This window comes from Galeopterus variegatus, unplaced genomic scaffold, assembly GCF_000696425.1.
Source record: "Galeopterus variegatus unplaced genomic scaffold, G_variegatus-3.0.2 Scaffold99, whole genome shotgun sequence".
Lineage (NCBI taxonomy): Eukaryota > Metazoa > Chordata > Mammalia > Dermoptera > Cynocephalidae > Galeopterus > Galeopterus variegatus.
Window position 1 is genome coordinate 421,978 of NW_007726210.1, and position 14,766 is coordinate 436,743.

A 14,766-nucleotide genomic window follows, 5' to 3' on the forward strand; every position below is an offset into this window, starting at 1 on the left:
AGCTTTTAAAACGTGTAAGAGGACGGGAGAATGTTTGTCTCCGAATGGATGGAAGTATGGTTCAACTCTATCAGTTTAAAGACTCTGGAAATGGAGATTCAGGGAGAATTAAATTTCTTTCCTTAGGTCCAGATCCTCTGATTTCAGTTAAAGTCTCTACTAAACTACCATGCTTCACCAAAAGTGTCATTAAATCAACTGTATAATTATAAGTATTTTTAATCATTTGAAATATCACTCTCAGTCGTCAATAAGTGCTTATCATGATTATACGAGGAGACCGTGTAACAAAAAAATTACATATCAAATTTGATCCCAAACTAGTATTAGGTATAATGAACATTATTAAATGTTTATTTTTATATTTCACACCTTCAATTCAGAAGGGTTTTGGTGAAATTATTTGGATGTCATGATGTTTAAACATGCCTTCTTTGTATTTACCTTAACATTTTTCTTTCGCAAGCAAAATACAGAATTATTTCATTGATTGTACAGGTGGCATTTCAAAAATAGCTTGTAACTTTCTTATTTTGTTATTGGTGAGATTGCAGTAAGAGTGAATAAAAGCACCAGAAGAGAAATAAAGGTCAATTGAAAATTATCAGGTAAATAGAAAAAAGAAGAAACTGTAAGAGGTAGAGACTCCCTGGATATACAGAAGTGTTTTATAAAACTAGAATAGATTTTAGATCTTAAAAATGTCTTTCTAGAATACAAGTGATTGAGTTAGCAAGTATGACCACTTAATATAAGCTGGGCTTGTTCTTTGTTCCTTTATGTACTGAAACTTTCTCTTTGGTGTTCTGACCAGATTCAATATAACATAGAAGTCAATGCTTTTTTTTTTAAAAGATGACCGGTAAGGGGATCTTAACCCTTGACTTGGTGTTGTCAGCACCACGCTCGCCCAGTGAGCGAACCGGCCATCCCTGTGTGGGATCCGAACCCGTGGCCTTGGTGTTATCAGCACCGCACTCTCCCGAGTGAGCCATGGGCCGGCCCAGAAGTCAATGCTTTTTAAAGAAATAAAATTGTTAGCCTTAAGACTCCATCTCAAAGTCTCTAGAGTAGTTGATACTCTAAGTGCTACTGTTCAGTCATATCAGAGTGATAGTTTTATGATGTTCCCCCATCTAAAATTGAACTGTTTATTATATTTAATTTTGATTATTTTAAGTTAATGTATTTTTTTAAAAATTATTTTAACTCAACAGTGTGATGCCATTAGTGTGTTGGAGAAAGAACATGACTACAGAGATGAACATTTTGATTTTATTCAATCACATATCCGGAAGTTTTGTTTACAGTGTATCCTTTTAATACATTTATTAGTACATTGTACCTTACCTGTTTTTATTTGTTTTTTAAAGTAAAGGAATTAAATTGATGGGCTTTAGAAATTCTGTAAACATTTTTTCCTCCTGCCTCTGGTTGGAAATTTTATTTTAGTTCTCAAATTGTTTATATTTCTGGAATATTTTAAGATATAAAAGCAAGTATTGAAATTTATTACTTTGGTTGTTTTTGTTTTGTTTTGGCGCCTGGCCAGTACAGGGATCAAAGAAATACGTAACTTTGATTTGCTTTGTTTAAAGTATTATGCTTAAGAAGAATAATTATCAGTTGTAATGGAAAAGTTCTAATGAGTTGGTGTTGTGAACATATATCATCAAACTGTATTCATTTTGGGGGTGGTAGGGAAAAATCAATCTTTAGGTTTATGTGTTTTCATTTTTAATTTGTTTAGTATATCATCATCTTGTCCACATACAACCTAACACAGTGGTTTCAAAATCTGGCTGTGCCTACCTAAGACCAATTGGATTACCACATTCCAAGGTGAGGCTGGAGAATCTGTACTTTAAAAAGCTTCCTGGGTTATTTTGATGATCACAAGGTTAGAAAGCCTGTCATAGTTTTGTTTAATTTAGGTTGCAAGGGTTAGGTGAGCAAATGAGTAACATATTACAACTAAAAGAGGGAGATAAGGAGGGCTGTAAGTTAATGCTTTTAAGAGAATTTGTGGTTGGAAATTTAGTCACACCATGAGTTCACTGAAGAGAGCTATTCTCACCTATCCTTTTAAATCAGGCACTTTGCAACTGCACTCCCCAGACAGAGCTTTTGAGTCTGAAAAGTGATGAAAGGATATTAGGAACAGATAGTAAAAAGTAACACATACATGTTTATAGTGTCTGTAGTTTACAAATCATTTTTATTAATGGGCATTTAATCTAAGGACCATGGACCAACAGGTTAGCTCGGTTGGAGTGCAGCCTTATAACACCAAGGTCATGGGTTCAGATCCCCATACTGGCTGGCTGCCAATAATAGTAATAATAATAATAATAATTTAAGGACCACTTATAGAAAGCCTGGCTAAATTAAGATCACTTGATACTGGTAGTTTCCCTTTCTCTTTTTTCCTTCAGTTCTTTCTCCTCTTTATGGGTCTTTCTGTTATGTCACCTACTGGTGGAATTGATTTGAGTTAAAGGGCAATTGTTTACATAGTATCTTTAAAAAGAAAACAAAAAGTGAAAGTAGTTGAAGTGGAAGTCTATAGCTTTGCTATCTTTGAGGATTAGAAAATTTGAGAACAGTCTCTAAATATTTATTTAATGCTTTACTTGAAAACATAAATATAAAAATTGAATCAGGAATGAAGCTGTCCTCTAAAATAGGGATCTTTATTTATTTATTTTTTTTTAAGGTGGCCAGTAAGGGGATCTTAACCCTGGGCTTGGTGTTGTCAGCACCACGCTCAGCCAGTGAGCGAACCGGCCATCCCTATATGGGATCCAAACCCATGGCCTTGGTATTATCAGAACCGCGCTCTCCTGAGTGAGCCATGGGCCAGCCCCAAAATAGAGACCTTTAGAGACAGTTAATTTTCGAAGAATATAAAATACGGGAAGTCACTTCAAGATAGTGAAGTGTGTGTTTATCAGTGAGTGAGGAATGACATTTCAAAATCATCTTTGTTTAAAAATTTTAATTACAATGCATATTTTTTTGTTATCGAAATCTTCCAGATTATCACAAGCTGGTTCTGTTATGGGGAAGATCATTAATGCAGAGTTTATACAGTTAAGCTTTTGCTCGAGATTATGATGTTAGTTTCTACCAAGTTATGTTTTATACCATATTAAGTTGTATTTAGCAATACTACTTTTAGGTTCATAAGCCTCAAGCTATGTCTAGAAAATATGAGTATGCCAGTTAAGAAATTAGAACACTCCCATCATTTCCCCTTGGCCTAAGTCACAATCTCTCTCAAGGACACAGTGGCCATTGACAGAGCGTAGTCCTAAAGGGTGGTCTTAGAATTTTTCATAGCCACTCTGAACACATCATCTGTCAGTGGTCACATTGCCTGTTTTTCCACAGGCCTCTTGATCTTTTGATCCACCATGTCTTTTGGATAAAAGGTCCAAGTTAGGATCTGCTTTAATTAATACTTCCTCATGTGAGGTGGTATTATTTCAACTTTTGGTCATGAAATCTACTTTTGCCTGGGGTCATTCCTGAAAGATTTCTGATAGTACCTATTGGCTCACACTTCTCTTAACAAAGGGTCTCATTAGCCCTCTTCAGTGGGTCTTTGAGCTTTGTGCCCGAAGTCTTAATTCCTGAGTTTAGTAAAATCTTGAAGAGACAGTAGTGCAAACCATTTTTGAAAGGGCAAACAAAACAGTTGTTGATAAAGAATATTTCCTTTTTCATGAAGTTTAGGAAAGTTAAAAACAAAGAAATGGTCTCTTTAAATATTTGTGCTTTAAATATGGAGGTGGTAGTGGTATAAATATAACTAAACTTACTTTTACTTCTTGGCTTGAGACTTTTACCCTCTAAGTTAAATTGATTATGTAAAGATTATTTTATTTGCATTTTAGCCCATATGCAATTTATACTTCTGAAATTCTTGATTACCACATCTTTAAAAGTCATTTTTTAAGCTAACATGCATGTAGTTGTAAATGTTAAGCTGAAAACAGAATTTTATGGTACCTCATCATGGAATTTGTCCAAAATTTTCTTTAACAATGTTATTCAGATGGTGCAGCACTTATTTACACTTCAGTAAAAGAAAACAAAAATATAGACTTAGTATATAAATACATTGTTCAGAAACTATATGGATTTCCCTATAAGATTCCTGCTGTTGTTGTGGAAAAGGATGCAGTATTTATGTAAGTATACTCTTAAATATATTATTTTATCATGTATTGTTGCTACTATTTAATGATGAATCATCATTTTCAGTTTTGAGATGGGACCAGTAGACCCTTCCATGATGAGTAGGTCTAGATTGTTTTATTTATAACCTGCCTTGATCTATTTATCATTGCTCTTTAGATTTATTGCTGGCCTGAGCCCTTTTTTGAAAGGCCTTTACTGTTACAGCCAAACTCTCTGCTGGGTTGCCTATATTAGTGTATTGTATCTAGTTACTCTAATTGATTATGATACATAAATAACCCAGTGTGTAATCTAGCCATGCTGTTAAAAAGTTACCTGAATTTGGGAGGTAATAATTACTGTTCCTACCCACTCCACCCCTCAAGAAAAAACTGTAATGACGTTTTTAATATCAGGAATATTGATAGTCATTTTAAGTAGAAATTAGTAAAACATAACTTGGGCATTTTAATAAAAAGTTAATTAGTTTTTGATAATCGGTCAAATGGACTTCATGAAATTGTTCCCTTTACATGATCATAGAAAGCTGGCTGATTGGCTCAGTTGGTTAGAGCAAGGTGCTGATAACACCAAGGTCAGGGGTTCAATCCCTATACTGGCCAGCAAAAAAAAAAAGATTAATATGTGATCGTGGATTGAATGAAAAAATGACTATATAAATGCCTGAGAATTTATCATATGCATTTCTTTCCAGTCCAGCAGGGTGGGATAATGATAAGAAAATAGGAATATTACATGAAAATTTTCAAACACTAAAAGCAGAAGATAATTTTGAAGACATCATAACTAAACCACCTGTCCGAAAGGTAACAGTTTTAGTAAATAGTTTCAATATTTAGGCTTTTAAACTGAGGGGGATGTCCATAACTTTAAAGTTATAGGTAGAAAGGCAAGGATTTTTTTCTGTTGGTGGGGGAGTTTAAATGTAATTTTGGTGTTTCTAATGTACAATTCACGTAAGGATTTGTTTAAACAAAATATAAAACAACTATTCATCTACTGAATTGTAGCCTTTGGCATATTTATTACACAAATTAGTGTAGAAATCTATAATATAGTACCTTAAAAACTGGATTGGCATGAGTGAATATGTGGATCTTGAACAGTTTGAAAAGGTTGAAGCTGAGAACTTTCCAACTTAGAGCTTAGTCAAAAATCAAGAAAATATTTCTAGAATAATTTTCTTAGTTCTAGCTATTGGGGCAGTTCCACCTTTTCCACAGTTAATAGTTACTCAGTTTAGGCCACAGCTATTCAAGAGTTTTTCAGTTTTCTATATCCAATTTTAGTCTTGACTGTAATATGTCCTTCTATGACTATTAAATCAGGTTCCAGAAGGTACTCTTCTTTCATATATCTTGATTTCATGTTAAGCAGTATATGATGCTCTATAGCTAGATATAGATGTTTCTGAAAAGTTGTATAAAAATCTCACTGACTTTTAATTTGGACATGTATTTGAAGAAAAAGTTTTGATTTAACATGTATTAAGATTCTTAAGAATCCAAACATTTATAACATAGAGCCTCTGTCTTATGTTTGTAGGTTATTAGTAATAAAAAAAAGTGAGGTCAAGTGAAAAATCAGTTGGTATGGTGTTTGGTTTGAATGTCTTAAAATAAGTGCACACATCAAAAAGTAGAAAATATATTTTCCATTCTTTTACCAACGAAAGTACACTTTATTTAAATTGCCTTTTGGGGGCCGAGCCCGTGGTGCACTTGGGAGAGTGCGGCGCTGGGAGCACAGCAGTGCTCCCGCCGCGCTCCCGCTGCGGGTTCGGATCCTATATAGGGATGGCCGGTGCACTCACTGGCTGAGCGCGGTGCGGCCGGTCTCAAAAAGGACAAATAAATAAATAAATAAATAAATTGCCTTTTGGGCTGGCCAGTTAGCTCAGTTAGTTAGAGCATGGTGCTGATAACACCAAGTTCCAGAGTTCGATCCCTGTACTGGCCAGTTGCCAAAAAAATTAAAAAATAGTCTTTTTAAAAAAATTTGTTTCGGGACCGGCCCGTGGCTCACTCGGGAGAGTGCGGTGCTGATAACCCCAAGGCCCCGGGTTCGGATCCCATATAGGGATGGCCGGTTCGCTTACTGGCTGAACGTGGTGCTGACAACACGAAGTCAAGGGTTAAGATCCGCTTACCAGTCATCTTTAAAAAAAAAAAAAAAAAAAATTTGTTTCACAATATTTATTGAGCACTGTTGCGCTAGGTACGAACTAAGAAGGAGGGTGATGCAAATAATAGACCAATATGTAGACCATATGTCCAGTGGTGGTAAGTGCTATGGAAATAAAGCAGGGTGTGGGGAGAATCAGAGGACTGGGCCAGGAGGGATGTTGTTTTAGGAATGGTTAGGGAATGTCTGTGATAGGAGAGTGTTGAAGACAGAGGGTACTGAAAGTGTACATGCCACAAGGCAGGAATGTATGAGGAAGAAAGAGAGACTGGAAAGAGGTATGGGGAGGGCCAAAGTGGTAGATGGGAGGCCGAGTTAAGATCTTGTGGGGGCCTTGTCATTAGGCTGCAGTAAGGACTTTGGATTTCATTTTGAGTGAGGTGGAAAGCAATTGAAGAGTGTGAGAAGAGGAGTAATGTAATCCAACTTAACCTTTTAAATGACTCATTCTGACTGCTGGGAAGAAAATAGACTGGACTGGATGTGTATTATACAGCAAGAGTAGAAGCAGGAGACTTTTGCAGTTACTTTTCCTAATTATTGAGCTGATAGAAGAGTCATTTTTATTTCAGGGAAACCAGGGACAAATTATATAATCATGATTAATATGCCTGTGGTTCTGGGGTTGTGCTGTTCACAACCACTAGTTGTGAAGACCACAGTAGCCACTAGTCACACAGTGCTTTTAAATGTAAAGTCAAGTTAAGGCCGGCCCGGTGGCGCACTGCGATAGTGCGCCGCTTGGGAAGCGCAGTGGCGCTCCCGCCGAGGGTTCGGATCCCACATACAGACCGGGCCGCTCACTGGCTGAGCGAGGTGCGGGGGCAACACCGAGGGTTGCGATCCCGTTGCCGGTCCCGGTCCGGTACGGGCGCGACACTGAGGGTTGCGATCCGTTGCCGGCCACGAAAAAAGACAAAAAGGGAAAAAAAAAATGTAAAGTCAAGTTAAATAAAATTAAAATTCATTTCCTCAGTCACACTAGCTACATGTCAAGTGCTCAATAGCTATTGGTGGCTAGTGGCTACTGTATTGAACAGCACAGATATAGAATATTTTACATCACTGCAGATTGTTATTGGACAGCTCTGCTGTAAGGGCGTGGGTAGGACAGCCCACTCATGTAAATATAAATATAGGTAATATTCATAATCTTGAAATGTTTTTTAATTAGTCTAATCTAGAAAGTAAGTCATTAATGGTGTTAGCATAATATATTAAACTGTTCACTTATGCATTGCTCATTTCAGTTTGTGCATGAGAAGGAAATTATGGCAGAAGATGACCAGGTGTTTCTTATGAAGCTACAGGTAATGAAATTATATTAGACTCAGTATGCTAACGAATAAACTGTTCTTGTATATATTTTGTTAAAATACAGCAATACATGCTATGAATGTCTAAACCAAGATTCTTTTTTTCTTTTCTCAGTCCCTTTTAGCAAAGCAACCACCAACTGCAGCTGGAAGGCCTGTGGTCAGTATTGCAAGTTGACAAAATTATTAGAATACAGTATATATTGTTCTAGTTTTTTTCTTAATTATATACATATCTCATATGGGTGTGCTTTGATACAAACTTGAATTCAGAATTCCTCTGAAACTTGTGAGATTTTAAAAGAAACTTTATTCTCTTTTAGAGTATTTAAATCATGTAAAGGTCTATTTTGTTGTGTGTTAGTTACTGTACTGAGCCATTTAAATGAGTCAGGTACTGTTATTAGCCCCGTTTTGCAGATGAGAAAACAGGGACTTTAGAGGACATGTGCCTGAGATTATACAGGTGGTAGGATACAAGTTCAGATTGGAACCCAGATCTGGCTCCCAAGCTTACACTTATAATCTTACCTTATTACTCAATATGTTCCTCCTCTTCCATTGAAGGAAAAATTAGTATTCTAAAATGTGATGGGCCTCTGATATTCTCTAATAATGAGGACAGGATTGTTAACAATTTTGTCAATGACTTGCAGTGTAAACGTACCAGTAGAACAAATGGGAGATAGTTGTAAAGGAATTTCTTTTTATGTAATAATTTTGTGAAGTTAAAAGTTTCAGGTTTTCATAATTGTGATTTTCCTATTTTTACGTAGGATGCCTCACCAAGAGTCCCAGGAGGCTCCCCTCGAACACCAAACAGATCTGTGTCATCCAATGTTGCCAGCGTGTCACCCATCCCTGCTGGGTCAAAAAAAATTGATCCAAACATGAAAGGTACATGCCTTTTTCTTGGAGAAAACAACATGATATCTTTTGTAATGGAAAGAAATCTGCCTAGAATTTCACCTTCTACTGTAACTTTTTTGGTGGGGAGGGGCGACTAGCTGGTATGGGGATCTGAACTGTTGACCTTTGTGTTATAACACCATGTTCTAAACCAGTTGAGCTAATTGGCCAGCCCTGCAGCTATTTTCATTTTTGTGCAGTACCTTCTAAGCTTTGTTTCAGTAGATAAAAATCTCACAGTTAAACAGATTGTAAACCATTGTATGGTATATTCTTAATTCCTTGATGAAAGTTTTGTTCTATATAATAATTCTCCTATGGTAGATCATTTAAGATATTTATACAGTAGTAGGTAATCTGCAGCTAACTGTATGCATAGTTATTTCTGTAGGAATAATTGCCATTAGTGGGATTAGTATGTGGAAGAGTTTGTACATCTTTATGCCTTTTGATAATGTTTTTCAAATAGATTTTTAACTTCACATGTCATCAATATTGAGTGTTGCAATTTTGCCACAACCTAATTAGCATTCTTTGAATACTACCTAATAAGAGCTTTTCCCCTAGTATTTTCATTCTGTTTGTATTCTCTTTGAATCGTTTATTGCTATCTCTTGCCCATTTATCTCTTGGAACTTGTACTGGTTTTCATATAGAATTAGGTAATTTTTTGTAATACTTGAGGCAAGTATTTCTCCACAGTTCTGTAAAAGAATCCCTTCCAAAAGAAAGATACATATTAAGATCTAACATCTGTTTGTTTAAAATGCCTTTGGCCTTTTAAAAATACCATTCTAATTTAATAAGTATCTTACACTCTTAAAGTTTACTCATTTTGTTTTATATATGTGAGTAGACTAGAGAAGAAGTTACTCAACCTCAAAAAATCAAACTAGACTTGAATTTGGAATACACAGCTCTTAAATTTTAGGACTATTTCTTGTTTTCTATGTGTGATTACTATAATAATTTATGGAAAAATCTAATGTTTTGAGTAAATTTTTTTTTTTTTTTAAATAGCTGGAGCTACAAGTGAAGGCGTCCTGGCAAATTTCTTCAATAGTTTGTTGAGTAAAAAGACCGGCTCCCCAGGAGGCCCTGGTGTTGGTGGCAGTAGCCCAGGAGGTGGGACTGGAGGTGGAAGCAGTGGTTTACCACCATCCGCCAAAAAATCAGGTATAGTTAACTGAAGCAAGTCACTTTCTTAAAAAACAGCTTTGTTGAGATATAATTTACATACCATGAAGTTCACTCATTTAAAGTGTACAATTCAATGGTTTTGTTATCTTTACAGAGTTGTGCAAACCACTAATTTTAGAACTTTTTCATCTCCTCAAAAAGAAGCCTTGAGCCTTCCCTTTCTCCTAGCCCCCCAGAACTAGGCAACCACTAGTCTGTTTTCTGTCTCTATGGATATGCCTATCTGGACATTTCATATAAATGGAATCATGCAATATATACCTTCTTTAACATAATGTTTTTGAGGTTCATCCATGTTATAGTGTGTATTAATACTTCATTTCTTTTATTTGTTTTTTAAATGAGGTAAAAGCCAAGAATAATATTTTATTGTGTGGCTGTGCCACCTTTTATTTAGCCATTCATCAGTTGGTGGACATTTGGGTTGTTTCTATTTTTTGGCTATTGTGAATAATGCTGCTGTGAACGTTCATTTTTGTATGTACAGAAGTTTTTAATTCTCTTGGTTAAATAACTAGGAGTGGAATTCCTGGATCACGTGGCAAGTGTGTTTTAAGTTGTCGAAGAACTGCCAAAACGTTCTCCAAAGCACTGCACCATTTTAAATTCCCATCAGTTATGAGAGTTCCAATTTCTCCGTATCCTCATCAACATTTGTTATTGTCTATCTGTTATTACCACTCATTCATCTTCTTTCCAGGTTCTAAAATTTTGTTGCTGTTTTATATTTTACTTATTCTTACTGTCCTATTCCCTTAAAAAAATACCTTTATGAGATTAAATGATAAGTGCCAGTTTTACCTCCATTTGCTAACAGACCACATAATTTATTTCCTTTTGATGGCTGGCCAGTAAGGGGATCCAAACCTTTGACCTTGGTGTTAAAAGGCCATGCTCTAATCAACTGAGCTAATCAACCAGCCAGACCCCACAACTTAAAATGAGGAAACTTACTTATAAATTAGGTGCTTATATAACTTAGTATGCTAGTTAAAAGTTAGTGAAAGCTTTGGCAATTTTTAAATGAAGACAGATTGGTAAAAAGAATACTTTGACTTATATCTTTTTTCTTTTCTGTCAATGTAGGCCAGAAGACTGTCCCAGCAGATGTTCATGCAGAACTAGACAGAATTACACGAAAACCAGTTACAGTTTCTCCTACAACACCTACGTCTCCTACAGAAGGAGAAGCTTCTTGAAGATACCAAATAAAGCCATTTATTCAGTTTTCTGGGATAATGTAAACTTGCCTCTGCCTTTTCCTTCAAAAGTGGAATTAGGGAGCTGACTGCTTTTTCAGATGGACTAAATTTATGTCTTTGTGTGTGTGCGGTTGCCCATTTTTATAAAAGGAGCAATACAGAAGAAAAATTCTACATTATGTAGAATTAGTATATGCATTGCCATGTTGCATAAGGAAGCAATTTTGGATTTGAAAGTCTCAGAATTTATAGAAATACAACCATGTGATCATATTCTAAAGTCTGTTTAAAACATTTAGGAGGCTTTAGGGAAGGGCAGAAAATATGCAGTTTTGGCATTTGACTGACTTGGAAGTCCAAACTTACTTTAGTTAAGAATGTTAAAATCACCAAAAAATTGGTTTTGATGAAAAAAAGAAAATGATCAATTGTCAGATTTTGCACACCCATGTAAATGTACCACCACATGTGGAATATGCTGAGAAAACTATCAGATCGCATTTGATACATTAGCCATTGTCTCAATCATTGATCCTACAAGTTGCCATCAAAACATGGTTTAGAAATATTGGCCAAGAAGTTTCTTTAACTGAGAAGAAAAGAAAACACACTGCCTAAATGTGTAAAAGAAAAAAGCAGAGGTTATTAAAATGTAAAGAGGTAACAGTCTTTGAATTTGTCTATACATGTATATATATATGGCTCTGCCTTAATATACACCTTTTTTGTTTGTGACTTTTGGCTGTAATCAGTTAATAAAGTATTTATTCTCTGCATTCAGGTTCAAATAACTTGTTGCATTCTCTTATATTTAAGTTCGTATTTGTCAGCTAATGAGTAAGATTTGTTAGTACTGTAATTTGAAATGTTTGACAATAGGATTATTAAGCATTCTGATCTTCTAAAAGACAAATAAGTACATGAGATTGACTGTCCTGTAGTTTCCTTAATTTGAGAATTTTCCTTGATCAACATGTCTTCCCCACAGGCATGTCTCAAACTGTAGAATCTTAGGTAGCATTCCTGGTAGATAATATTATAGTCTTTTATCATTATTTAATGGGAAGAAGCTGTTTTAAAAGCTTGGCAAGGGCCGGCCTGGTGGCGCACTGGAGAGTGCGCCGCTTGGGAGCGTGGTGGCGCTCCCGTCGAGGGTTCGGATCCCATGTGGAGACCGGTTCCCGCTCACTGGCTGAGCGCGGTGCGGGCACAACACCGAGGGTTGTGATCCCATTGCCGGTCCCCGGTACTGGCGCGACACCGAGGGTTGCGATCCCGTTGCCGGTCCCCGGTACGGGCGCGACACCGAGGGTTGCGATCCCGTTGCCGGTCCCCGGTACGGGCGCGACACCGAGGGTTGCGATCCCGTTGCCGGTCCCCGGTACGGGCGCGACACCGAGGGTTGCGATCCCGTTACCGGTCAGTAAAAAAAAAAGACAAAAAGGAAAAAAAAAAATAAAGCTTGGCAAATGCACTAACATATAGCTACTCTCTTACAGGTGAGAACACATGTTACTACTTCCACCTTAGTACTGTAATTTATCCGTTATGCTATCAATGGGTGTGTATTAATTTCCTATTGCTGCTGTAACAAACTACCACAAATTTAGTGGCTCAAAACAATACAGATTTATGATCTTACCATTCTGGAGGTTAGAAGTCCATAATCAGTGTCAGCAGGGCTGGTTTCTTTTGGATGCTCCAGAGGAGCATCTATTTCCTTTTCAGCTTGTAGAGGTTGCCTGCATTCCTTGGCTTGTGGCTCCTCTATTTTCAAAGCCAGCAGCATAGTATCTTCAGCTTTCTCTATATCTATCATAGTGCTTTCTACTCTGACCCTCTTGCCTCCCTCTTACAAGGACCGAAGTGATTAAATTGGGCCCACCTGGATAATCCAGTATACTCTCCCTCAGCATTCTACATATTTCTCTTCACTCTTTTGCATGGTTTCTGAAGAGAAGTCAGATGTAATTCTTATCTTTGCTCCTCTATAGGTGTTTTTTTGCCCTCTGGCTTCTTTCAACATTTTTTTCTTTATCTTTGATTTTCTGCAGCTTGATAAGCCCAGGTAAGTTTTTTTGGCATTTATCCTGCTTAATGTTCTCTGAACTTTCTGGATCCGTGGTTTGGTGTCTGACATTAATTGGGGGAATTCTCAGTCATTGCTTCAAGTATTTATTATTATTATTATTTTTTAAAATGATGACCAGTAAGGGGATCTTAACCCTTGACTTGGTGTTATCAACACCACGCTCTCCCAAGTGATGTAACCAGCAATCCTTATATAGGGATCCGAACCCATGGCATTGGTGTTATCAGCACCACACTCTCAAGTGAGCCACCGGCCGGCCCCCCAAATATTTCTTCTATTCCTTTCTCTCTCCTCCTGGTATGCCCATTACCCATATTACACTGTTTGTAGTTGTCCCACAGTTCTTAGATATTTTTTTCCTTTTTTTTTGTCTTTGCTTTTCAGGTTTGGAAGTTTCTGTTGACACAACCTCCAGCTCAAAGATTCTTTCCTCAGCCTCAGTTCAGTGTCCTAATGAGCCCATCAAAGGCATTCTTTATTTCTTATTTATTTGTAACATATTTTGATACTTAGAAATTCCATCTTTGCTTACATTACCCATCTGTTCTTACATGCTACTTTTTTCCATTAGAGTTCTTAGCATATTAATCATATCTGGTAATTCCAACATCCCTGCCATATCCGAATCTGCTTCTGATGCTTGCTCTGTCTCTTAAGACTGTTTTTTGGTGGGGTTTTTTTGCCCTTTAGTATGATTTTTAATTTTTTGTTAATAGCTGGACATGACGTATGGCAAAAGGAACTCTGGTAAAGAGGCCTGTAGTGATGTGGTGGTAAGGTAGCTGGAGAAGGAAAGCACTCTAATCCTATGATTAGGTCTCAGTTTTGATGAGTTTGTGCCCCTGGGGTGTGAACTTCACAAGTTCTTCTCAGTTTCCCCCACCCCCTGTAGGTGGGACCAGGATGGCTAGAGGGGGCTCGAGTTGGGTATTTCGCTTCCACCAGGTTGATTAGGCTCTGATAAAACCCTAATAGGTTAGCCTCAGATAAAATAGTTTCTTTTGAGGGCAGGTGTATAAGAAGAACAGAATAACCTGGGTTATGTTCAAAATGGTTACTTTCTCCCTCCCCCCTTCCAGAAGCATGCAGCGATTTTTCACTGATCTTCCCTGTAAGAACCTGGTAGAATTCCTGGAGGTAAAACTTAACAAAAATATGGGTACTCTCTGTGATTGGGTGCCCCCGGAGTTCTCAACTCAGACTTGTTCACAGTGAACCTCCAGCAAGTCATCAGTTATGCAGTTCAGATTTTCATACCCCACTACTGGTTCCCACGGAGATCTCTGCCTGGGAATTTTCTGCTCTGGTAAGTTGTGATTCTCTGTGTCTGCCTGTCAGTCTTTCCAATTTTGGGGGCACTGGTTTGCCCTGTGATCTCACTTCTCTGACAGATCTAAGAAGAGTTGTTAATTTTCAGTTTGTTCCACTTCTTACTTGTTAGGATGGAGTGATGACCTCCAATTTTCTTACATGCAGACTGGAAACTGGAAGTCTTATTTTCCCTTCTGAGATCCTTTAATCACATAGGCAAACTCCCTTTGCCAAGTCAGGTAATATTCACAGGTTCCAGCGATTAGAACGTGGACATCTTTGTGGGACTGTTACTCAGCCTAACACAGGATATTGGGTGGTTTTCAGTTTTTCAATTGCTATTATG

General features: G+C 37.1%; 1 protein-coding gene across 1 annotated transcript in view; it reads left to right on the forward strand.

Moving 5' to 3' along the window:
* DYNC1LI1 (dynein, cytoplasmic 1, light intermediate chain 1) overlaps positions 1-11,805 on the forward strand; it is a 36,313-nt gene extending 24,508 nt beyond the window's left edge. The window contains exons 6-13 of the mRNA XM_008583660.1: positions 1,218-1,311; positions 4,061-4,196; positions 4,901-5,012; positions 7,641-7,700; positions 7,822-7,866; positions 8,483-8,603; positions 9,636-9,791; positions 10,902-11,805. Of these exons, the coding sequence (XP_008581882.1) occupies positions 1,218-1,311; positions 4,061-4,196; positions 4,901-5,012; positions 7,641-7,700; positions 7,822-7,866; positions 8,483-8,603; positions 9,636-9,791; positions 10,902-11,014 (837 nt within the window). The 3' untranslated portion in view covers positions 11,015-11,805. The remainder of the gene's footprint in view (positions 1-1,217; positions 1,312-4,060; positions 4,197-4,900; positions 5,013-7,640; positions 7,701-7,821; positions 7,867-8,482; positions 8,604-9,635; positions 9,792-10,901) is intronic.
* Positions 11,806-14,766: the final 2,961 nt, after the last annotated feature.